General features: G+C 40.8%; 2 protein-coding genes across 3 annotated transcripts in view; both read left to right on the top strand.

The window, feature by feature from the left end:
- Window positions 1–1,023: 1,023 nt before the first annotated feature.
- Window positions 1,024–25,834, top strand: part of DCLRE1C (DNA cross-link repair 1C) — a 36,931-nt gene continuing 12,120 nt past the window's right edge. Inside the window, exons 1-9 of one of the 2 annotated variants that reach the window (XM_057730631.1) lie at window positions 1,024–1,207; window positions 8,821–8,872; window positions 15,105–15,189; window positions 19,950–20,009; window positions 21,905–21,960; window positions 22,504–22,605; window positions 23,005–23,077; window positions 23,218–23,358; window positions 25,538–25,639. In XM_057730631.1, the coding sequence (XP_057586614.1) occupies window positions 1,099–1,207; window positions 8,821–8,872; window positions 15,105–15,189; window positions 19,950–20,009; window positions 21,905–21,960; window positions 22,504–22,605; window positions 23,005–23,077; window positions 23,218–23,358; window positions 25,538–25,639 (780 nt within the window). In that variant the 5' untranslated portion in view covers window positions 1,024–1,098. Of the gene's footprint in view, window positions 1,208–8,820; window positions 8,873–15,104; window positions 15,190–19,949; window positions 20,010–21,904; window positions 21,961–22,503; window positions 22,606–23,004; window positions 23,078–23,217; window positions 23,359–25,537; window positions 25,640–25,834 lie in introns of those variants that run through there. The other variant, XM_057730630.1, reaches the window with a different exon arrangement.
- Window positions 18,154–18,852, top strand: LOC130850996 (cytochrome c-like). Its single transcript, XM_057730640.1, has one exon. The coding sequence runs from the start codon at window positions 18,219–18,221 to the stop codon at window positions 18,534–18,536; it is 318 nt and encodes a 105-aa protein (XP_057586623.1). The 5' UTR covers window positions 18,154–18,218; the 3' UTR covers window positions 18,537–18,852.

Here is a 25,834-nt window from a genome sequence, read left to right as displayed (position 1 = left end):
AATAGATTGAAAACGACTTGTAGGTGCATCGTAGTTATCTCTGTGATCAGGGCAGGGCTTGTTCGGTGCTATGCACAAAGTAGGACCTCACAAGCATTGGAGTCGTGATGAATAATACTGTGGTTTCTAAGGAGACTTGCTACAAAGGGGTGCCAGTAATGCCACTGTGAATATTTGGTGAATGTTAATAGTTTTGCAAACCTTTTCACAAAGTTGTTTCCGGGGTTAAAAAATTCCAGACATTTCGCCCATCACCCTACCATTTAAAAATTTTATTTTAAACATCTTTCTAACTTTCAAAAAAAAAAGAAAAGAAAAGAAGAAGAAGAAAAGAAAGAAAGAAAGAAAAAGGTCAAAAAGGGTTGGGGGTGGGGGGGTGGCAAGGCTAGCAGCTAAGCTCTCCTTGGGATCTTTATTTATCTTCCCCAAGATCACGCATCTGAGCAGTGATCATCAAGGATTGTGTATTTACTCAGTTCGTAGATTACGTGTAAATGGAAGCACGGGCTAATAATTTTCGAATCTACCACAGCCTGATACAGTTTTCTCACACAATGCTCACGATTATCCCATAAGATAGATACTGGGAAGGGACGAGAAAAGAAGAGAAGCAAAAGAAGGCTTTCAGGATCGCAGTGGACAAGCAGGAAATGGAATGGAGTCCGATTTCAAAGCCAAGCTCCCGCTTCGCATCCTAGGGTGCAGCTCTGGGGGTTGCCTCCCTTGACTTCCCTGTTCCCGCACAGACACGGGCAACTCTTCACCAGAGCGACACCGTGTTGTGCCGGGGTATCCGGGAGGAGCCTCACTCCTCGCGCTACACCCTAGATTCCTCCACCTGGCCTCCCAGCTCTGAGTGCAGCGCAGTCCAGAAGTCAGCTGCTTTCAAACCGCATGTCGCGGGCTGCCGCAACGAACCGGAAGCTCCGTGGCGCCACCCACCCCGGGCCGCGGGGCTGCTCTGATTGGACGTGGCTGCCCCCAGCCGGCCAGTGGGGAGCCGGCGCAGGTTCCCGGAAGTGGCGGCGCGGCTGGCGGCGGCCCGGGCTGCAGCAGCTGGCTTGGCAGGCGGCCAGTCCGCCGGGGTTGGCCGACGCTATGAGTTCCTTCGAGGGGCAGATGGCGGAGTATCCAACCATCTCCATAGACCGCTTCGATAGGGAGAACCTGAGGGCCCGCGCCTACTTCCTGTCCCACTGCCACAAAGGTGAGAGAGCGCAGCGCGCCGCCCCCTCCCGGGACCGGGCTGCGCGGGTGGGGGCCCCGCGGCGAGGTCGCCCAGGGGCTGGAGGAGGGAAGGCGGGGGTCGGGGTCCTGCAGGGGGGAGTTCAGGCTGTGGGAGGTCAGGGTAGAGGCTAGCGACTCACCTTGTCCCGGCGGGCTCTTCAGCTGTCTGAGGCTTTATTTCCTCATCGGTACCGCGGGACAGAACAGCGACCCCCAGTTGTCACTGACCCAGGCCACTTTGATCAGTCACAACTATTCGATTTTTTTTTGGATGCTCTCCCAAGGCCCAATAGTCAGAGGCTGGCAAGGATTACTTATCTCTTCCCGCATATCCTCGCGATAATCTCATAAAGACAAATTTAGATGAAATTCTGCCATAGCCCCAAACATTGATTAGCCAGCATGAACGCACTCAAAGTAAACATCCAGTCTGTGAGCTCGATGAAGTGCAAGCTCCTCCTCCTTATAGATGTTCTGTCCACATCCCATGTGAGAGGTTCGTTTTGGTCTAGAGGCAGGGTGCGGTTTACCTTACAGATGGCCAGGTCAGGCAACCAGAATGCTGAGGTTGCACAGGTGGGGGCAGTTAGGAATTAAGCCTGGAGCATCACCCCCTAACGATACGGTCCCGAGGCCTCTAAAACATTTTAGCCAGTTTCCAGAGTTGGAGTACCACTAATTTCACAACTACTGTCCATTTTTAACATCTGGTATTCAGACTGATACGTGGCTAACTTTACCTACGAAAACAGGCTTAGTATTCATTGTGCTAATTAGCACAGCCTTGGGCATTGACCAGAGATGAAACTTAACTGAAGCGTTCTAGAAGATGCCTCTTGAGTGTAGACTTCCAGAGTAGCTTAAGCAGGATGCCCCCCAGCCCCTCTTTTGAGGAGTGACTCAGATACATATTCACGTACATATCACCAGTGTGATTTTAAAGTGAATTACAGATATCAAGACATGCCCTTTGTCACACAGTTGCTGTGAAGACCAGCTGTTGTCTTGTGTGTGGAATCACTCACTTTAACCTGGTGTAAATCGTTGAAATGTCTGCTTTTGGGAAATCCCTCTGTGTTTGGGCTCTAAGCCCCTAATTAACTCTTTGATGAGGAAAACCTGGACCTCTGCTCTTGATTTGCTAAAAAGCACATGAGGCTCTGTGAGGGTCTTTCTGCTTCTTCTTTTTTTTTTTTTTCTGCTTCTTTTTGAGGATAATGTTTTTGTTTTCGTCTTGGTTTTCATTGAGAAGCCAGTGCTGGGTGAGGATATTTTCACCTTGTGTGTTACGTCTCCCGGCATTTCTGAACTCACATGTGGTGGCCTCAGTTAAAGAATGGATTTGAGGGTTGGCCTTCATGTTTTGGAGTAGTGAGTTTGGAGGAAGAGTTCATCTAGAGGAATTTGTTTGTTTGTTTTTGTATTTGTGTATTTATATTATTTATTGATTTTATTTTGTATATTGAAGTGTAGTTGTGAAATCATCATTAGTTTGTACATTAAACAAGATTCTGTCCTGTCCAGCAGTTCATAGTTACTTTTCCTGTTCTCTGATCCCATGTGGGTCTGTTTTCCCAATGAGGATGTAAACTGATCAAGGACAAGAACTCAACTTCTGCTTTCTGAGGTTTGCCACGTTACCTGTTGGTAGTTTTTAACCTTTTTGAGAACAAGTCTTCTTTGGATGTACTATGGACTGAAGAAATTGTGTCTCCCCCATTTCATATATTGAATCCCTAACCCCCAGTGTGCCTATATTTGGAGAGAGGCTTTTAGGAGGTGATTAAAGTTAAATGAGGTCTTAAGGGTGGGGTCCTAATTTGATAGGATTGTTGGCCTTAGAAGAAAAGGAAGAGAACTCTCTCTCCCACCATATACACAGTGAGGAAAGGCTATGTGAGCACACAGCAAAGAAGGTGGCTGCTTTTAAGGCAGGAGGAGAGGCCTTACCAGAAACCAGCCTTGGCACCTTGATCTTGGACTTTAGCTTTCAGAACTGTTAGAAATACATTTCTGTTTAAGCCACCCAGTCTGTGATATTTTGTTACTGCAGCCTGAGCTGACTCATACAGAATATCTGACGAGATCTATGGACGCTTGTTTAAAAAACAATGCACATGAACGTTGTTAACATCGCCTTTTGGTAAAAGTTGAGGTGGGCCATGGACCCGCTTGATGTCTGTTTCTGGCCCATCTGGAGTCCAGTGCTGTGCTCAGGGCAGACTTGACTAAGCACCAGTGAGGCCTGGAGGACAAGAGGGGACCCGTGGCCTGAGGTGGTGGCCCAGGGTGGGGGAGGACACCTTCTGGAGACAACTTGAGATGATTTATTCCGGTCAAGGAAAGAGAAAAAGGCCTTGGAAAGGAGATGCTGGGTGCAGTCCTAGCATCACAGAGTGAACTCACCCAGGTTCCTTTGACTGCCCATCAGGAACGGGCCTGAGGTGGTGGGCTGGGGTGTCTTGATGGGATGGGGGCTGCCCACTGAGTTAGCTTGGGAGCCTGGAGTAGAGTCCTGAGTGGGCCTTCTGTTTGCTGAGACTCAAACTCTCTGGAAACCTCCATAAGGGAGAGTCCTGCCCTCGGATGCACTCATTGGCCCTAAAAGCCTGGGCCAGGAGTGACCTAGGAGATACATCCTGTGAGGAGGCAGGTGGACTGTCCTGTGGAGGCACATGTTCCATCAGCGTTGGCCATGTGAGGTGCGGTGATGGCCTTGTCTTCCAGAGTTAAGGAGCCTCACGTATAAATTGAGGGCATGTGTGTTGGTGATAATTAGGATCATTCGATTCTTTTCTTGTGGGTTGTTAGGCTATTTCACATTGTCTCCCCAACAACCCAGCTTGACTACCTTTGCTGTTTGCCTTCATCAGGGGTGGTAATGGTCAGTGTTTACATAGATGAATCAAAATGCAATTGGAAGTCATTTTTGGTAAATGATTTGAGGAGCAAAGACTTTCAAAATAACCTACTTGGTTATAGCTTCCTTTTTTTTTTTTTAAAGTAAAATTAACTTTCCAGCAGCATTTATGTATTCTTTTTTATTTATTTATTTTTATTTAGTGGCTGTGTTGGGTCTTTGTTGCTGTTCACGGGCTTTTTTAGTTGAGAGTGGGGGCTACTCTTGGTTGCAGTGAGCAGGCTTCTCATTGCGATAGCTTCTCTTGTTGTGGAGCACAGGCTCTACGTGCGCGGGCTTCAGTAGTTGTGGCATATTGGATCAATAGTTGTGGCTCATGGGCTCTAGAGTGCAGGCTCAGTAGTTGTGGCGCATGGGCTTTGTTGCTCTTTGGCATGTGGGATCTTCCTGCACCAGGGCTTGAACCCACGTCCCCTGCATTTGGCAGGTGGATTCTCAACCACTGTGCTACCAGGGAAGCCCTCTGTATTAATCTTAAAAGAGCTGGAAAAAAGTTATATAGAGAGAATAATTTTGTTTTAATTAGCTTTATACTTAGTTTTTAGAAAACTTAAAATGAAGATAGTTAATTTGTGGTTAGACAGCAGTTTTTTATGGCTAAATAATATTCCATTGTGCATATATACCATGTTTTCTTTATCCATTCACTCATTGATGGACACTTAGGCTGTTTCCATGTCTTGGCTATTGTAAATGATGCTGCAGTGAACTTGGGGGTGCAGATATCTTTTTGAGTTAGTGTTTTTGTTTTCTTCAGATAAATACCAAGATGTGGAATTGCTAGATCATAGGATAGTTCTGTTTTTAATTTTTTGAGGAAGCTCCACACTGTTTTCCATAGTGGCTGTGCCAATTTACATTCCCACCAACAGTGCACAAGGGTTCCCATTTCTCCATATCCTTTTCAACATTTGCTATTTTTCTTTTTGATAATAGCCATTCTAATGGGTGTGAGGTGATTATCTCTTTGGTTTTAATTTGCATTTCCCTGATGATTATTGATGTGGAACATCTTTTCATTTGCCCATTGGCCATCTGTATGTCTTGGGAAAAATGTCTATTCGGATCTGCCCATTAAAAAAAATCACATTGTTTTTTCCCTGTTGAGTTGTATGAGTTCTTTATATATTGATATTTTGGATATTAGTCACTTACCAGATACATGATTTGCAAGTATTTTCTCCTATTTGGTAGGTTTTTTCATTTTGTTGATGCTTTGCTGTGCGAACACTTTTTAGTTTGATGTTAGTTTGTTTATTTTTGCTTTTGGTGTCAGATTAAAAACATTGCCACCATTACCTGTGTCAAGGAGTTTAGTGCCTATGTTTTCTTCTAGAAATTTTATGATTTCAGATCTTACACTGAAGTCTCTAATCTACTTTGAGTTAATTTTTGTGTATGGTGTAAATAGTGGCTAGGTTTCATTCTTTTGCATGTGGCTGTCCAGTTTTCCTGACACCACTTATTTAAGAGACTGTCCTTTCCCCATTGTATATTCTTGGTTTCTTTATCATAAATTATCAATAGTTAACACTATATGCATGGGTTTATTTCTGGGCTTGCTATTCTGTTCTGTTGATCTATGTTTTTTTATGCTGGTACCATACTGTTTTAGTTACTATAGCTTTGAAACAATACATTTGTCATTAGGGAACATGTCTCTAGTTTTGGTTTTTTTCAAGATTGCTTTGGCTTTTTGGGGTCTTTTGTGAGTATTGGTTCTATTTCTATGAAAAATGCCACTGGAATTTTGATATGGGTTGCACTGAACCTGTTGATTGCTTTGGGTAGTGTGGATAATTTAACGATATTGATTCTTTCAGACCATGAGCGTGGCATAGCTTTCCATTTATTTGTGTCATCTTCCATTGCTTTTATTAATGTTTTGTAGTTTATAATATACAAGTCTTTCACTTCCTTGGTGAAATATATTCCTAGGTATTTTATTCTTTTTGATGTAGGTGTGAATGGGATTTTCTTAATTTCTCTTTCTGATGGTTTGTTATTAGTGTGTAGAAATGCAACAGACTTTTGTGTGTTGATATCCTGCAACTTTACTGAATTCCTTTATTAGTTCTAACAGTTTTTTGATGGAGTCTTTAGGGTTTTCTATGTATGTATCATGTTATCTGTAAAGAGCATCAGTTTTACTTCTTCCTTTCCACTTTGGATGCCTTTTACTTCTTTTTCTTGCCTAAATTCTCTGGCTAGGATTTATAATACTGTGTCATTTAAAGGGCAAAAGTGGGCATTCTTGTTTTGTTCCTGATCTTAGAGAAATAGCTTTCAGCTTTCACCACTGATCATATGATGTTTGCCGAGAGCTTGTCACATATGGCCTTTATTATATTAAGGTGTGTTCCCCCTATACCTGATTTATTGAGAATTTTTAGCATAAATGGATGTTGAGTTTTGTCCAGTGCTTTTTATGCAGCTATTGAGATGATCATGTGATTTTTTCTTATCCTTCATTTTGTTAATGTGATTATCACATTGACTTGTGGATGTTGAACCAAGTTTGTGTCCCTGGAATAAATCCCACTTAATCCTGGTGTATGATCCTTTTAATGTATTGTTGAATTCTGTTTGCTAATATTTTGTTGAGGACTTTTTCGTCTATGTTCATCAGGGATATTGCCTATAATTTTCTTTTTTGTGTGTGGTGCCCTTGTCTGGTTTTGGTATCAGGGTAATGCTAGCCTCATGAGTTCCCTGAATGTTTGTAGAATTCACCAGCAAAGCCATCTGGTCCAGGACTTTTGTTTGTTGGATTTTTAAAAATTACTGGTATTAGTAAGGATACTTAATATCCTTCCTAGTAATCAGTCTGTTCAGATTTTCTGTTTCATCGTGATTCAGTCTTGGTTGGGTGTATATTTCTAAGAATTTATCCATTTCTTCTAGGTTGTCCAGTTTGTTGGTGTATAATTATTCATAGTAGTCTTTTACCCTTTCTTTTCTGTGGTAACAGTTGTAATAGCTCCTCTTTCATTTCTGATTTTTCTTTGGGTTCTCTCTCTCTCTCATTGGTGAGTCTAGCAAATGACTATTGATTACCTTTTCAGAGAATCAGCTCTTAGTTTCATCGATCTTCTGTGTTGTCTTTTTAGTCTGTATTTCGTTTACTTTTACTCTAATCTTTGTTATTTCCTTTCTACTAATTTGGGCTTTGTTTGTTCTTTTTCTAGTTTCTTGAGGTGTAAAATTAGGTCGGTTATTTGAGATTTTTCTTATTTCTTGAGGTAGGCATTTATCACTTTAACTTCCCCCTTAGAACTGCTTTTGCTGCATCCCACAAATTTTTGTATGTTTTATTTCCATTTTCATTTGTCTCAAGGTATTTTAAAATTTCTCTTTTGATTTCTTCTTTGACTCATTGATTGTTCAGTAGCATGTTGTTCAATCTCCACATATTTTTGAATTTTCCAGTTTTCTTCTTGTAATTAATTTCTAGTTTCATATCATTGTAGTTGGAAAAGATGCTTGATAGGATTTTAATCTTCTTAAATTCATTGAGACTCATTTTGTGGGCTAATATGTGGTCTGTCTTGGAAAGCGTTCCATGTGTACTGTGTGTTCTGTTGCTTTTGCATGGCGTGTTCTGCATATGTTTGTGAAGTTCATCTGATTTAATGTGTCATTTAGGTCCAATGTTTCGTTACTAATTTTCTGACTGAATGATCCATCTGTTGATGTAAGTAGGGTATTAAAGTTCCCTGCTCTTACTGTATTGCTGTCTATTTCTCCTTTTAAATCTGTTAGTATTTGCTTTTATATTTAGATGTTCCTCTGTTGGATGCAAAAATATTTACAAATGTTATGTCCTCTTGTTGGATGGACCCATTAGAGCCTTTGTTTTAAAGTCTATTTTGTCGAAGTATAGTTACTCAAGCTTTCTTTTGGTTTCCATTTGGAATTAGGATAATTAGAATTGGTTTGATTTAACTAAGCAATTTCAAAATGTTTGGTTTTGTTATTTGGGCTTTTGCATGCTAAAGATTCAAAATGTATTAATATTATGAGGTACTATATATTTAATGTACCATTTGGTTTAAATGTTATCTTTCTTTAAAAGTCACCTTTCTGTGTTTGTTAACTTGGAAAGCTGTAGAGCAAGCCTCTGTGGGTAGTAATAACCCACCTTTCAACCCAGGAGTCACAGTAGGCAGAGAAGTTAATGAAACTCTTCTTATTCTGGCCTAAGTGGATTCCATGGAAACAAACTTGAATTTTCAGGTGGACTAACTTTAGTGACTGGAATAGAAGGGGTCACAGAGAGCATGGTCTTAAGGGTGGTTGGATTGAAAAGAAAGAAGAGAGTAAAGGAAAGTGACGGAAGTAATTCTGAATGAGACCCTGGTCATGCATTCTTCTGTGGCTACTCTGAGTGATTTAGACTCTGCCCTACCCAGAGGATCATTCTTCTTCTAAGTGGCTTCTGTTGGCTCAGAGATGGTCAGCTTTTAGTGGTTCTTGTCCTATTTTCAGTGGATTCTTCACCTGCAGAAGCAAGAGCCAGTAGCTCATACAAATCAATGCTCCCATAAAAGTGAACCTCTCATTTATTTTCTCTTAAAAGGAAGCCTAAAAAGAATAGACAACTCAGTTTCCTTGGGCCAAGGAATCGTCTGAAAAAATAGTGTATTTATGATTTCTGATTCGTTTCTTTTCAGATCACATGAAAGGATTAAGAGCCCCTACCTTGAAAAGAAGGTTGGAGTGCAGGTAATTTCTTTCTTTTTTTAAAATTTATTTACTTATTTATTTATTTATTTATTTGGCTGCTCTGGGTCGTAGTTGTAGCACAGGGGATCTCCCTTGCCACGTGCAGGATCTTTGTTGTGGCATGCAGGATCTTTAGTGCAGCATGTGGGATCTTTAGTTTTGTGGCAAGCAAACTCTTAGTTGCGGCATGTGGGATCTAGTTTCCTGACCAGGGATTGAACCCAGGTCCCCTGCATTGGGAATGTGGAGCCTTAGCCACTGGACTACCAGGGAAGTCCCCAGGTAATTTCTTTTGCTATTTATTTTTGTGGGTTTTTTTTAAGTAAAAATTTTAATTGAGCTGTAACATCGACATAGAAATGTATTTACATCCATAAAGGAACAGTCTGATGAACTTTTACAAGTGAACACATGTGTAGCTTCTGCCTAGCCCGAGAAATAGAACAGCACCAATATCCTGGGACAGAACCCTGTCCCTCTGCTAGTCAGTCTTTCCCACCCACAGGTAACCTCTCTTCTGACTTTCATCATCATTGTTCAGCTTTGGTTGTTTTTGAACTTTATTTAAATAGAATCATACTGAATAGACTCTTCTACTTGTTTTCTTTTACTTACCATTATATATGAATGGTTCATCCATGCTGCTGGGTACAGTAATAGTTTGTTCATTTTTATTGCTGTATGAGTGTGTGTGTGTGTAAATGATTGTTCCTTTATAAAGAGTCATATAATATTGTTGGATTTTTTCTTAAAGGTGAGCCATAGCATTCTTTTCCTGCAGCCATTGCCTAAGTTGAATTCCAGATTCTCAAGATATATAGGTTGACCCTTGAACAACACAGGGGTTAGGGGCACAGACCTTCTATGAGGTTAAAAATACACATATAACTTTACAGTTGGCCCTCCCTATCCTGGTTCCGCAGCTGTGGGTTCAAACCAACCATGGGCTGTGTGGTACTATAGTTCTTAATTAGTGAAAAAAAAAAATCCGTGTGTAAGTAGACCCTTGCAGTTGAAACCCATGTTGTTCAAGGGTCGGCTGTGTATAGAAAGGACACTATTGTCTTTTTGATCTTTAACTTAGCAGGCCTCTTTGCTAAGTGATATCAGTAGTCTGTGTTTGTGATAATGGTAGCTAATACTTATTAAAAATATATATTTATACTAGATGTTAAAGTTATAATAGTGAGCAAAATAGACAAATATCCCTCTCTTCTTGGAGCTGACATTCTCATGAGAGCCTCTTGATAATCTTTTGAATAGATGCTACTATTATTTCTATTTTACAGATGAGGAAACTGAGGAACCAGAAGGGTTAAATTAGTTGCCCAAGGTCACACAGCCAGTAATTCACAGGACCAGGTTTCCCACCAGGCCTGTCTGATTTTAGAGCCTATGTATTAGTTATATATTGCTGTGTAACAAACTACCCCCAAACTCAGTGACTTAAAACTACACTAATCATGTATTCTCTCTGTCTGTTTCTGTGGGTCAGGAGTTCTGACAGGGAATAGTGAGAATGGCTGGTTTCTTCCTGACAGGGTATCATATGGGTCCTGACATTACCTGGAGGCTCATTCATTCAATGTCTGACACCTGGGCTGAGGAGACTCAAACAGTTGGGGCACTTTGGGCACGTCTGTCTTTAAAAAAACCTCTCTTCAGCATAGTGGTTTCAGAATAGCCAGACTTCTTAGGAAACTCAAAAAAAGAAAAAAGAAGTGTATGTCCCGAGAGAGCCAGCGGCAGCCCAGAGATCTAGCCTCGAAAGCTCTGCTATGTTATGTTATGTCTATCACATTCTGTTGGCTAAGGCAGTTACAAAGTTCTGTCCAGGTTCAAGGCAAGGTTAACACAGACCTGTCCTGTCAGTGGAGGAATTTCCATGTCCATTGTGTAAGAAGACCGTGTGTGGTTGGGGTGTATTATACATTAGTGTGGGCATCTCTGGAAAGTATGATCCCCCCTAGACTGTATCCCTAATCTCTAAACCAGAGTGTTGAATTTTTATAGTTTGTCATGAAATTGACTTCTGACCACTAAAAACATAAGCAGAATAGATTTATATGAAGTAAAATGCAGATGTCTTCTGTCCCCCTTTCCTTTCTGCAGAGGTAGTTTACCATTTGGTGGTATCTTTCCAGACATACCTGATGGTGTAGAACACGTGTCTTTAAGATGATAATGGTACGGAGCCTTTGAAGAGCTCAGAGGACACAGTATTTCCCCTCATCTGCTTCTTCCCCATCCCTTTACACTCTTTTTTTTCTTTAATTTTTTAATTTTTTTTGGGGGGGTACACCAGGTTCAATCATCTGTTTCCATACACACATCCCCGTACTCCCTCCCTTCCCCGACCCCCCCCCCAAGTCCCCCCCACCCTCCCTGCCCCAGTCCTCCAAGGCATCTTCCATCCTCGAGCTGGACTCCCTTTGTTATACAACAACTTCCCACTGACTATTTTACAGTTGGTAGTATATATATGTCTGTGCTACTCTCTCGCTTTGTCTCAGTTTCCCCTTCACCCCCCGCCCCCTCCCATACCTCGAGTTCTTCAGTCCATTCTCTGTATCTGCATCCTTATTCTTGTCACTGAGTTCATCAGTACCATTTTTAGATTCCGTATATGTGAGTTAGCATACAATATTTGTCCTTCTCTTTCTGACTTACTTCACTCTGTATGACAGATTGTAGTTCTATCCACCTCATTACATATAGCTCCATCTCATCCCTTTTTATAGCTGAGTAATATTCCATTGTATATATATGCCACATCTTCTGTATCCATTCATTTGTTGATGGGCATTTAGGTTGCTTCCATGTCCTGGCTATTGTAAAGAGTGCTGCAATAAACATTATGGTACACGTTTCTTTTGGGATTATGGTTTTCTTTGGGTATATGCCCAGGAGTGGGATGACTGGATCATATGGTAGTTCTATTTGTAGTTTTTTAAGGAACCTCCAAATTGTTTTCCATAGTGGCTGTACCAACTTACAGTCCCACCAACAGTGCAGGAGAGTTCCCTTTTCTCCACACCCTCTCCAACATTTGTGGTTTCCAGACTTTGTGATGATGGCCATTCTGATTGGTGTGAGGTGATACCTCATTGTGGCTTTGGCTTGCATTTCTCTGATGATTAGTGATGTTGAGCATCTTTTCATGTGTTTGTTGGCCATCTGTATGTCTTCTTTGGAGAAATGTCTATTTAGGTCTTCTGCCCATTTGTGGATTGGGTTATTTGCTTTTTTGGTATGAAGCTTCATGAGCTGCTTGTATATTTTGGAGGTTAATCCTTTGTCCGTTGTTTCATAGGCAATTATTTTTTCCCATTCTGAGGGTTGCCTTTAGTCTTGTTTATGGTTTCTTTTGCTGTGCAAAAGCTTTTAAGTTTCATGAGGTCCCATTCATTTATTCTTGGTTTTATTTCCCTGATTCTAGGAGGTGGGTCAAAAAGGATCTTGCTTTGATGTATGTCATAGAGTGTTCTGCCTAGGTTTTCCTCTAGGAGTTTTATAGTGTCTGGCCTTACATGTAGGTCTTTAATCCATTTGGAGTTTATTTTTGTGTATGGTGTTAGGAAGTGTTCTAATTTCATTCTTTGACATGTTGCTGTCCAATTTTCCCAGCACCACTTATTGAAGAGGCTGTCTTTTTTCCATTGTATACTCGTGCCTCCTTTGTCGAAGATAAGGTGCCCATATGTGTTTGGGCTTACTTCTGAGTTCTCTATTCTATTCCATTGATCGTCCTTTCTATTTTTGTGCCAGTACCATACTGTCTTGATCACTATGGCCTTGTAGTATAGTTTGAAGTCAGGAAGCCTGATTCCACCAACTCCATTTTTCCTTCTCAAGATGGCTTTGGCTATTCGGGGTCTTTTGCGTTTCCATACAAATCGTAAGATTTCTTGCTCTAGTTCTGTGAAAAATGCCATTGGTAATTTGATCGGGATTGCATTGAATCTGTAAATTGCTTTGGGTAGTACAGTCATTTTCACGATGTTGATTCTTCCAATCCAGGAACATGGTATGTCCCTCCTTCTGTTTGTGTCGTCTTTGATTTCTTTCAACAATGTCTTAAAGTTTTCTGCATACAGATCTTTTGCCTCCTTAGGCAGGTTTCTTCCTAGGTATTTTATTCTTTTGGTTGCAATGGTGAATGGGAGAGTTTCCTTAATTTCTCTTTCTGCTCTTCTGTTGTTAGTGTATAGGAATGCAAGAGATTTCTGTGCATTAATTTTGTATCCTGCTACTTTACTAAACTCATCAATTAGTGCTAGCAGTTTTCTGGTAGAGTCTTTAGGGTTTTCTATATATAATATCATGTCATCTGCAAAGAGTGACAATTTGACTTCTTCTTTTCCAATTTGGATTCCTTTGATTTCTTTTTCTTCTCTGATTGCTGTGGCTAAAACTTCCAAAACTATGTTGAATAATAGTGGTGAGAGTGGACACCCTTGTCTTGTTCCTGTTCTTAGAGGGAATTCTTCCAGTTTTTCCCCATTGAGAACGATGTTGGCTTTTGGTTTTTCATATATGGCTTTTATTATGTTGAGGTAATTTCCTTCTATGCCCATTTTCTGAAGAGTTTTTATCATAAATGGATGTTGAACTTTGTCAAAAGCTTTTTCTGCATCTATTGAAATGATCATATGGTTTTTATCCTTCAATTTGTTGATATGATGTATCACATGGATTGATTTGCGTATATTGAAGAATCCTTGCATCCCAGGGATAAACCCCACTTGATCATGGTGTATGATTTTTTTAATGTGCTGTTGCAGTCTATTAGCTAGTATTTTGTTGAGGATTTTTGCATCTATATTCAACAGTGATATTGGTCTGTAGCTTTCTTTTTTTGTGACATCTTTGCCTGGTTTTGGTATCAGGGTGATGGTGGCCTCGTAGAATGAGTTTGGGAGTGCTTCGCCTCCTGCAATATTTTGGAAGAGTTTGAGAAGGATAGGTGTTAACTCTTCTCGAAATGTTTGATAGAATTCGCCTGTGAACCCATCTGGTCCTGGGCTTTTGTGTGTTGGGAGATTTTTAATCACTGCCTCAATTTCCGTACTTGTGATTGGTCTGTTCATGGTTTCTATTTCTTCCTGGTTCAGTCTTGGAAGATTGTGTTTTTCTAAGAATGTATCCATTTCTTCCAGGTTATCCAATTGATTGGCATATAGTTGCTTGTAGTAGTCTCTCATGATCTTTTGTATTTCTGAGGTGTCCGTTGTGACTTCTCCTTTTTCATTTCTAATTCTGTTGATTTGCATCTTCTCCCTTTTTTTCTTGATGAGTCTGGCTAATGGTTTATCAATTTTGTTAATCTTCTCAAAGAACCAGCTTTTAGTTTCATTAATTTTTGCTATTGCTTCCTTCCTTTCTTTTTCATTTATTTCTGCTCTGATCTTTATGATTTCTTTCCTTCTGCTCACTTTGGGGTTTCTTTGTTCTTCTTTCTCTAGTTGTTTGAGGTGTAAGGTTAGGTTGTTTATTCGATCATTTTCTTGTTTCTTAAGGTAGGACTGTATTGCTATAAACTTCCCTCTTAGAACTGCTTTAGCTGCATCCCATAGGTTTTGGGTTGTTGTGTTTTCGTTGTCATTTGTTTCTAGATATTTTTTGATTTCCTCTTTGATTTCTTTAGTGATTCCTTGGTTGTTTAAGAGTGAATTGTTTAGCCTCCATGTGTTTGTATTTTTTGCAGTTTTTTTCCTGTACTTGATATCTAGTCTCATGGCGTTGTGGTCTGAGAAGATGCTTGATATGATTTCAATTTTCTTGAATTTGCTGAGGTTTGATTTGTGACCCAAGATGTGATCTATCCTGGAAAATGTTCCGTGTGCACTTGAGAAGAACGTGTAGTCTGTCGTTTTTGGATGGAATGTCCTATAAATATCAATTAAGTCGAGATGGTCTAATGTGTCATTTAAAGCTTGTGTGTCCTTATTTATTTTCTGTTTGGATGATCTGTCCATTGATGTAAGTGGGGTGTTCAAGTCTCCCACTATTATTGTGTTACTGTCCCTTTACACTCTTGATGGGACTGAGGTGGTCACTGGACTGTTGGCCTGCTGGGGACCATTCTAGCATGTCTTGTGCCAGCTCAGTTTCTGAATTATTCGAGACAGCTGACACGTGTTGAAACATATTTCCCAGGCAGCCAGATGGCTCATTATGGATTGTACTAAAACAGCTGTTTCTTCTTTTTTTGTGTGTCTTTTTTTTTCAGCTTGAAGGTTTGCTTATACTGTTCGCCTGTTACCAAAGAGTTATTGTTAACGAGCCCAAGGTACAGATTTTGGGAGAAACGAATTGTAAGTTTTATTTTTTGCATGACACTAATTCTTTTTTTCAAGAGGGGAGTATTTTTTGAGGTGTATTGAACAAAGCATTGGTATTATTCGAAGCCCAATTCCTCACACGCTATATTTATCCACAGTAACGACAGTGTTGCTGTAATTCATTAGTTTGGAAGAGGCTGACATTTTATCATTGTTGATTTTTCTCTCCTGTCCATCAACACATTGACCTAGGTTCTTGTTTTTGTCTAATCTCACAGAATCTCTTGCTGAGTTGCATTTTGTTACTTTAAAGTTTAAAACATTCATTAACTTAATTGCTAAATCCTTTTATTTAGATCATGGGATAGATTAGGAAAAATAAACATAATTTACAGATTATAATAAGAAAGGGATAACAACAAGAATAAAAATAGAATGGATAATTTTGAATCTGTCAGAATAAAATGGATCTATCCAATGGAAGGTAGATAGCAAAGGGGAGAAAATAAAAGCATGACACATTGAAAATGCAAAGATGGCAGAAAAATTTCTATTATAACAGTAATTGCTATAAATATGAATGGATTTGCTTCAACCCTTGATCAAAAGACAAATTCTTGGTTTAGGTTAAAAAAAAATGATCCACCAGTCTTGGTCTACAAGAGACATAAATTACTCTAAAGGAAAAATGCAGGTTGAAGTGGAAAAAGTAAAAAGGAAAAGATACAGAACAATTAGAAGCTGAAAATGCCAAAGTGGCAACTTTTATATCATACAAAAATTGAAGGCAAAAAAATATTATAAGTTTCAAAGAAGGTGTTATTTACTATTAAAAGGAGCAACCTTTTAATAGTATCAAGAAGATATGAATATAAACATAGCCTCAAACTGGATACAGTGGTACCTGATCACCCAGTGCTTGATCAGAGAAAAAACCACGCGTGGATAGAATTAGGGTTTGTTATATGGATTAATCCGTCAGCAACTGCGGGGCGCTGGCCGAGAAGTCTGAACAAATATCACCAGGAGCCTGTTTGGTGTCTGACTGCTGGCACTTTTCAGCTCCCACCTCCACTTGCCCCACATCTGGGCAAACTGATAAAAAAAAAAAAAAAAAGCCTACCCTTTCCTTGGCACGTACATGGAGTTGAAATGTGCACGCCCAGGCCCACCCCTTAACCACAATAAAAACCAGAGCCACCTGCTCCCATTTTCTCAGGCCACACAAGCCACTTCCTCCCAGCCTGGTTTCCACCCTTCTCTCCTCAGAAAGTCCCACGATGTGCATACCACAGTGTTTGCACACTCTTGGTTCATGTGTGGCATTTTCAGTCTTAGCCTCTGATCTGTCACTTGGGGTGGGATCTGTCCCCCCTCTGCAGAGGGATGCAACATCAAGGCTGTAACCTTGGCCTTGGTATTAGGCTTGAAGTTACTGTGGGTCAGTCTGGCCATCAGTTGGGAAGGAAAGCTGAAAAAGAAGGAGAGAAGAGCAGAGACAGGCAGGAATCCATAGGGACAAATGGGGACCCATGTCTGCCTCTCACTCCCCCCAACCTTGGTAACACTGCTGTCCCCTTGGCCATGGAGGCCCAGGCCTTCACACGTGTGGCCCAGGGCTCCAAGAAGCTTGGGAGGGTACCCAGCAGAAGATGGAGCTGCCGCCATCCTGCCCATGTCTGTGAGTTGAGCCAGCAGATAAGCAGCGTACCCGAGCTGTTATAATTTCTGGTGCCTTTCAGTGTATTGAGAAATGGCTGCTGGTTCTCTTCTGCCTCCCAGATCTCACATGGGGGTGTCTTGTGGCCACTGCTAACCTGGAAGGGGCTTGTAGGATAATTCCAGCTCAGCTGAGTCGATGTAGTTCGAGGCCACCTCACAATCTAAGGGAGAAGGGGGCAACTCAGCAGTGGTAGCTGGAGAGCTTACCAGACCACTCTCAGAAACTGAAAGATGAAGCAGGCAGGAGGTAGGTGAATATACAGAAGATTTAAATGACGTAAGTAATACACGTGAACTAATCGAAACACAGAGCTTTAAACCGAACAGAGGAAAGTTCTGGTAAACATGGAACGTTTGCCAAAATTGAGCGTGTACTATGTCACCAAAGAAGTTTCAAGAAATCCTAGTGATCAGTTCTTTGACCATAATGCATTGATGTTAGAAATCAGAAATAGAAGGAGAGCTAAAATCATCCTGTATGTATGGGGACTAAATGCATACCAGACAACTCTAGGTTAAAGACAAAATTGTAAAGGAAAACATACAATATTTAGCACTAATAGACAATGAAAATGTGACATGTCAAAGTGTGTGGAGCACAGCTAAATTAGTACTTGAAGGGAAATTGAGAGCATTAAAGGTATTTCTTAGAAAACAGACTGGAACTAAATGGAATAAGTCTTTGACTCAAGAAGAAGGAGAAGGAGCAGCAAAGGAAACCTAAGGATATGTGAAAGAAGGAAATAATAAAGAGAGAAGGACAGGTTAGTGATATAGAGACTAACTACCATAGAAAATAAAAGGGAAGATTAACAAAAGTAAAAGCTGGTTTCTAGAGAAATAGAGATAAATCTAGGGACTTCCCTGGCAGTCCAGCAGTTAAGACTCCATGCTTCCAATGCAGGGGACGTGGGTTTGATCCCTGGTTGGGGAACTAAGATCCTACCTGCTACATGGTGTGGCCAAAACAAACAAACAAACAAAAACAAAACAAAAGAAATAGGGATAATTTTTTTGCCAAGATCGATTAAAAAAAGCAGATGCATATAAAAATACAGAATGATAAAAAGAATAATTTAATAATAGCAATGCCTTGTTTTGAAAATTAATATGATAGTATATTCAATAATTTAGACACAGTGTATAAATACCTGGAAAAGTAGGAAAATGCCAAACTGAGGCAAGAAAAATAGAAAACTTGGATAAAAAAGTAGCCATCAAGGACATTGAAACAGTTTTCAAAGATCTCTTCTTCAAAAAAGCCCCATGCGGAGAAAGCGGGACGTTTGGCTTGCCAGCGGCCCCCACTTAGGCGTGCACCGGGAAAGAACGATTTGAAAATGGGTGGTGTTGAGAAGGGCAAGAAGATTTTTGTTCAGAAGTGTGCCCAGTGCCATATTGTGGAAAAGGGAGGCAAGCACAAGACTGGGCCAAATCTCCATGGTCTTTTTGGGCGAAAGACGGGTCAGTCTCCTGGATTCTCTTACACAGATGACAGCAAGAACAAAGGCATCACCTGGGGAGAGGAAACGCTGATGGAGTATTTGGAGAATCCCAAGAAGTACATCCCTGGAACAAAAATGATCTTCGCTGGCATTAAGAAGAAGGGAGAGAGGGCAGACTTGATAGCCTATCTCAAACAAGCTACTAATGAGTAATAGTTGGCCACTGCCTTATTTATTATGAAACAGATGTCTCATGACTTTTTATGTGTACCATATTTAAATTGATCTCATACATTAGACTTCAGATCATGAACGGCTGATGTAATATTTCTGTCCTGATTTAAATAAGATTGGCTTGTGGCTAAATGAATATGGTCAGCTTTTTGAATTTTGGTAGCAATTCCAATTCAATAAGTGCTATCACTGTTTTCCCCTTCTAAAGAGATGATTAAACTTGAATAAGAAATGTTAAACTTTTCAGGGAGATGGTGAATGCCTTCTCAAACCCTATAGGAGATTGGTTTTATATTTAGATTTCTATAACTGGTTATATTAATATATTTAAATATTGAGAAGATCCCTTCAGTGTCTTATAGAACAGAGCAAGATTCACCTGTGTTTCAAGTTGTATTCATTTGCCTTTTAAGGCAAGGGCTGAAGATACACTGACAATGTCCACTTTATCTTTTTGGTCTTAAGTATGCCAATTTAATTAAAATCCTCTAAAGTATTTCTTTAGAAATGCTTTAGTATATCTTCACTAAGTAAAAAAAAAAAAAAAAGCCCCATGCCCAGATGGTTTTACAGGTGCATTTTGTCACATGTTCAAAGGACAAATAATCCCTATTGTAGGAGAGAGTAAAAAGATAAGCTGCTCAACCTCACTATCAGAGTGGATAATGATAGTACATGGGGAAAAAAAAAGCCATTTCACACATGAATGTCCTAATTAAGGTAATAGCTAACTGAATCTAACAGTATTAACAAATAGTGCATCATGAATACAGTGTGTTTATTCCAGAAATGCAGATGATATTTTCACACCTGAACCTCAGTCACTGTAAATTATGACATCAGTGGACAAAAAAGGTGAAAAATCATGGTTGTTCATCAGCTACTTACTGAATTCTTCTCTGTGCCAGTTGCTCTTCTAGTAGATTATGCATGGACACTCGGACCTTTTTGTAGCAGCTTGAATCTGTGAATTAGGCCAACGTGCCATGGACTGAGGGCAGAGTGTTCTGCTGCAGAAAACCTAAACACATAGGACACGTGACTACATGTTGCACAAAGACTCAAGTTCAATGGGAGTGGGAGGGATGGGGAGGTGAAGGGGGGAGAATTGAATTCATAGAAGTAGAACTGGTGTGTCTGAGGACGTAACAGTTTATAAGGCAGCCAATCCATATCGCCACATCAACCTCAGGAAAGGTATTATTTTAGCTTTATCATGCTTTCGGGCTGTTAAATTGTTATTATAGTGAAATCAGAAATTGTTCCACAGAGAGTCTGTAACGTCTCTCAGTTCCCTTTCGGTGGTTAAGATGGCAAAGTCATATAAAGCCATGAAGAACCATGAAAATGTGTAATATGATGTATACATTACCTCTTATTTTATTTTAATAGGTATCAATTGAAATTGAAACTCCTACCCAGATATCTTTAGTCGACGAAGCATCAGGCGAGGTAATTAAATATTAGATACTGTGTTTTTAAAAATTATTATTATACTCAGCATTAAATGATTGTTTATCATTTCTCTTGATTTTGAATGCTCATTTAACCAGAAATAAAATTTATAGGAAATGAGTGAGTTTGTAGGGAAAAAACGTTTGTGATGTATTTATTTTCTACATCCGAAGGACTGGACCATGTCAGAAGTGCTTCTGTTTAGTATCATATGCTAATTATGGGAACTCCATAGTAATGATATTACTATGCCATGTGATCGTCACATTTATTAAGTTTATTACAATGTTTAGGATATAAAACAGTGCTTCATACTTTTGCAGCAAATTTATGTATATTGTGATTTTCTTTTTTTCTGAACCATTTCCTTATTCAAGAAAAAGGCATTGTCCAAGGGGATCCAGTTTATTTTTTTGTCCTTAAATTTAGAGGCAGGTACTTTTGTGTTGCGCATCTATCTTTTTTAATAGTAAGTAGGAGTACCAACCCACCTTTTCTGTATTTGTTTGTTTTTATCTCAAATTATACCTAGAGCTAGGAGGTATTTTCCTATTTTATGGCAAATCTAGTTAATATTTGTTCCGAAGCCCTATCTGTGGACACGTTTAACTCTGAAGTGTGTCCTTGGTGGTGTGACTGTGATGGGACGGGCTGACTTTTCACATGTCCTCCTGGAGGAGATCAGGCATTGAAGTACTTCTAGAGTTATTGTCCTGAGGGAGGGGGAAGGGATGGCCTGAACCTTCCTAAATGCCATCCTGAGCTTGGTTAGCTGACACTTTTGGGGAGATGCTCTCAGCACCTGGTGGCCTGTGACGTGTTGGGGAAAGGCTTTCTCAGAATTGGGCAGCAGGCGGCTCTTGGTGAGCAGAGTCCAGCTGCCCCACGCTGGTCCTTTCGGTTTCTTCTCTAACACTGAGGCTCCTGTGTGTGTCTCCAGCTCCAACCAGCGGGAAAGCCCATTTTAAAGGGGCCTTTAGAATGAACTATGTCAGACTACGTGAGGAGTTACCATGATGGAGTGGAGAGCTCTGCTCCAGCACGTACTGAGCCCTGAGAGGCCATAGTGCCTCTCAGGCTCCGCCTAGCAGGATAGTACAGCATGCTGTGTGGTGACTTGGGACCAGGCTGCATTAGATTTTTTTTGTTTTTTAAATAACAGCTTTATTGAGACATAATTCATATACCATATCATGCTCCCCATTTAAAGTACACAGTTCCATGGCTTTTAACGTATTCACAGAGTTGTGTATCCATCACCACAGTCAATTTCAGAATAGTTTCATCACCCGGAAAGAAACCCAGGACTCTGTTTCTCCCTCCCCCCAGCTCCTGGCCACTACTAGTCTAGTGGAAGTCTCTATGGATTTGCCCATTCTGGACATTTCATATAAATGGACTCATACAATATGTGGTCTTTTGTGACTGACTCCTTTCACTTTGCATAATGCTTTCAATATTTATCTGTTGTGTAGGATATATCAGTTCTTCATTTCTTTTTATGGCCAAAGAATATTCCACTATATGAATAGACCACATTTTGCTGATTCAATCTTGAGCTGATAGACATTTGAACTGCTTCTACTCTGACTAGTACGAATAATGCTGCAGTGAACATACATGGACAGGTTTTTGTGTGGACCTCAGTTTTCACATCTCTCACGTGTGTACCCAAGAGTGGAGTTCCTGGATCACATTGTAACTCTGTGTTTAAGCATTTGTTTTGTGGGTGAGGATTCCGCTTATTTCCAGGGTTTGGAGAGTGGGAAAATGAGAAAAGGCATACCACATGCTTGGGAAGTACTTGCATATGTTCTGTTCAGGAGGATTTTGTTTAGCTAGGTCCTAATGATAACTTCTATTATTATTTTCTTCTTTTATTTTCTTTTTAGAAGGAAGAGATTGTTGTGACTCTCTTACCAGCTGGTCATTGCCCAGGATCAGTTATGTAAGGGGGCTCATCTATTTTGCCCATTTATTTTGTGTAGATACGTATTATATCTGTAGAAATAAACTTGTAGGGTCTAGAAAATAATGTGTTCAGGGGGATTTGATTCTTATGATGGCAATTCCTTTAATCTTTGTTTTCCAAACTGAACTTGGGGGACTGAGGTGCAGGTCAAGTTCGATACATGGCTTTCTTACAATGGAAGTCTTCACCAGCCATCTTTCCACTGGCTTTGCATTTTCCCATCAGGTGGATTTTTCTCTCTGTGAGCAGGGATGATCTCAGTAAACAGTGGAAGGTGCTGTTGTGTTTCAGGGGACATCTCTTGCAAACTCAGCAATATCTCCATCATGTTATTTTTCCTTCCCTTGGGAAGAGGTGCAGCCAAGTGCCTGGTGTGGTTTAGCACTATGGAAATTTCATTATCACCATATCATAGCGGCTGTGTTTGGCAGGCAACATGGGCTATGGATTTAGTATATATTTGCTTTATTAGGATTTTGTATGAGACTTAGAAGTCACTGAGATCTATTTCGTTTTCAGGTTTTTATTTCAGGGCAACAATGGAACTGTCTTGTACACGGGAGACTTCAGATTGGCAAAAGGAGAAGCTGCCAGAATGGAGCTTCTGCACTCTGGGGGCAGGTACTGGGCTTTATGTAGTTCTGGAATGTTAAGACTGCATTGTTTTAAAGGTTTTATTGCTCTTTTCTACCCCCAAATATGAGTCTTTGTTTCTATTAGAAATCTAATTTGATTATAATAATGTTTGTAACAATAAGGTACATTTTTCCTCTTGAAATGAGGTGATGGTCACATTCTGTGTGTTAATTGGGGTAGTAATTACATGAATTGGTCAAAATTCACTAAACTACATCTGCAAAATCTGTGTTATTTTATCATACAGCAATCGTTTCCAGACAAAGTTGATGTAAGAAAAAATTCTAAATGAAACATCCTGTAAAATAACGGAGAGTTTAGACTTTATCCATATTTTATTTCCCATGAGATGAGTCACACCCCTTGTTTCATTTTTGTTTTCAGAGTGAGAGACATCCAGAGTGTGTACTTAGACACGACGTTCTGCGATCCGAAATATTATCAAATTCCTAGTCGGGTACGTCTCCTGGGAGCATGGCCCGTATTTCTTAGAGGGAAGTTTGTGGAATAACACATCAGACGGTAATTGTCCCAGTTGGTGTGAACATCTGGGAATGGAACAGAGTTAATTAACTGCCTTTGAACGTTCCCGCCCAGGAGGAGTGTCTGCGGGGCATCCTGGAGCTGGTTCGCAGCTGGATCTCTCGGAGTCCATACCACGTGGTGTGGCTGAACTGCAAGGCCGCCTACGGGTATGAGTATCTCTTCACCAACCTCAGCGAGGAGTTCGGAGTCCAGGTACCTGACTGCTCTTTCTTTCTTTTCTTTTCTTTTTAATTTTTATTTATTTATTATTTTTTATTTATTGGTTGTGTTGGGTCTTCGTGCTGCGTGTGGGCTTTCTGTAGTTGTGGAGAGTGGGGGCTACTCTTCACTGTGGTGTGCAGGTTTCTCATTGCAACGGCTTCTCTTGTTGCAGAGCACGGTCTCTAGGCACGCAGGCTTCAGTAGTTGTGGCTCACGGGCTCAGCAGTCATGGCTCGTGGGCTCTAGAGCACATGCTCAGTAGTTGTGGTCCACGGGCTTAGTTGCTCCGTGGCATGTGCAGTCTTCCCTGACCAGGGCTCAAACCGTGTCCTCTGCATTGGCAGGCGGATTCTTAATCACTGTGCCACCAGGGAAGCCTGTGACAGCTCTTTCTTTTCTCTTGCTCCTTTCCATCCTCCCAAGTCTACCTCTCCTCCCCTTTCCTGTACCCCCGAAAGTCCCCTGAAACTGGTAACTGTAACAGATGGACGCAGCCTTCCTCATCTTCACTTCCTCTTGGGAGAAATTGACAGTGGGAAGAGCCTTTGGTGAAAAGTCCCCTAAAGGAAGTATTTTTTCAAAACTGTGGGTCATGAAATACATTAAGCATTTGTGAGCAGCAATGAGAGTAAACCTGAACTAGGAAATATCTGAGTGTACTGCTTACAGTCACAGTAATCCTTGTCTGGTGAAAATTTACATGGGGAATCCGACATGGACATATCTAGGTTTTCCTCAACTTAACCACAGGGTTATGGCCCAAGTCCATCGTAAGCTGAAAATATCGTTCAGTCAAAAATGCTTTTCATACCCCTGACCTGAACATCAAGCTTAGCCTCCGCTACCTTAAACATGCTCAGAACACTTAGATTAGCTCACAGATGGGCAAAATCATGTAACGCAAAGACTATCTTACAATAGAGTGTTGAATATCTTGTGTCATTTATTGAATGCTGTCCTGAAAGTGAAAACCAGAATGGTCGTCTGTATCCAGGACGGTGGTTGGTGTGTGGGTTGTTCACCCTCCTGATGGTGTGGCTGACCAGGGGCTACAGCTCTGCCTCTGCCCAGCATCACAAGAGAGGACCATACCACCGCCAGCTCGGGAAAAGATCGTAATGCAAAATCCGAAGCCCGATTGCTATTGGATGCACATTGGTTTTGCATCATTGTAAAGGTGAATAATCCTAGGTCGAGCATCCTAAGTTGGGACCACGTGGCGTGGCTGTACATACACGCTGTGTCTGTGTCTTCAGTTGCCGTGGAAACACATTTCTTACCGGGGGTCACGGTCATCGTGTGTGAAGAACACTATCCGAGGACAGTGAGCCCCCTCCCTGTGGAGGATTCCTATCAGGTCAGGCTGGGAGCCAGTTTCACCCGTCCTTTCCAGGGGGTGCCGTGCTGGGCTCTCGGGACCCCCGGCAGCAGGGCGAGTGTGTGGAGTGCTTTTGGCAGCACCCATGTCCCCTGAGGGAAGGTGGATTTTTGGTGGCGACTTTGAACAAAATGAAGTGCTGAAACAAGTCGGACTTTTAAATTCTGCTTAATTTGGCACCGTTTGTTATTGATCCCCCAGTTAACAGACTTGTACCAAGAACTTAACACTTACGTACAACGTAATTTAGTATGCAGCATGTTGTGTGTGTCTTCACCAGCAAGTGATAACTTTTTTTTAATGTTTTACTTATTTATTTTTTGGCCGTGCCTTGGGGCTTGTTGGATCTTAGTTCCCCGACCAGGGATCAAACCCGGCGCTGGCACCAAAAACTGTGAGTCCTAACCACTGGACCACCAGGGAATTCCATGAGCAAGTCATTCTTGATTGTTTTTGTCTGCTGTGTTCACTGCCATACACCCAATATTTAGAATAAAGCTTGACATAGAGTAGGTGCACAATAAATATGAATCAAGTGACTCTTGATGGACTGAGCCCATGAAATCCACCAGCCGAGTCGCTGGACTTTTCATTGCCACCCACAATGGGCAGTAACGCTGGCTGCTGGGAATGGGATCTCAACATCCTGCCTTGAAAGAGCTGAAAACTAGGCTACGAGGAAGAAAGACTTAGTTCTAACTGGATGATTTGCCCTTGCCTAATTACCCTTGAACACTTTATTTACAGGAAATATAATTCCAATAATGTGCTTATTTGTGTTGTTTTCATCAGGTTCATGTGGATAAACTAGACATGTTTCGAAATATGCCTGACATTATTCACCATCTCACAACAGACCGTGACACTCAGATCCACGCGTGTCGGCATCCAAAGGTATGCGGTGAATTGTTTCTCTTATTGTTTGTGTGATCCACGAAAAACAGAATTTTATGTCCAGAAGGAACCTCAGAAATTCCATTTTGTAGGCTCTTCAATTTACAAATGTAAAAAACAAGGCTGAGATCCTGTTATTAGATCAAGGTCATGCAACTACACATCACTGTATTTCATTACTGTAAACTTCCTAAC

This window comes from Hippopotamus amphibius, chromosome 4, assembly GCF_030028045.1.
Source record: "Hippopotamus amphibius kiboko isolate mHipAmp2 chromosome 4, mHipAmp2.hap2, whole genome shotgun sequence".
In the NCBI taxonomy this organism is placed as follows: Eukaryota; Metazoa; Chordata; class Mammalia; order Artiodactyla; family Hippopotamidae; genus Hippopotamus; species Hippopotamus amphibius.
Note: the sequence above shows the minus strand (reverse complement) of the source record. Positions and strands in the feature narration are given on the sequence as shown.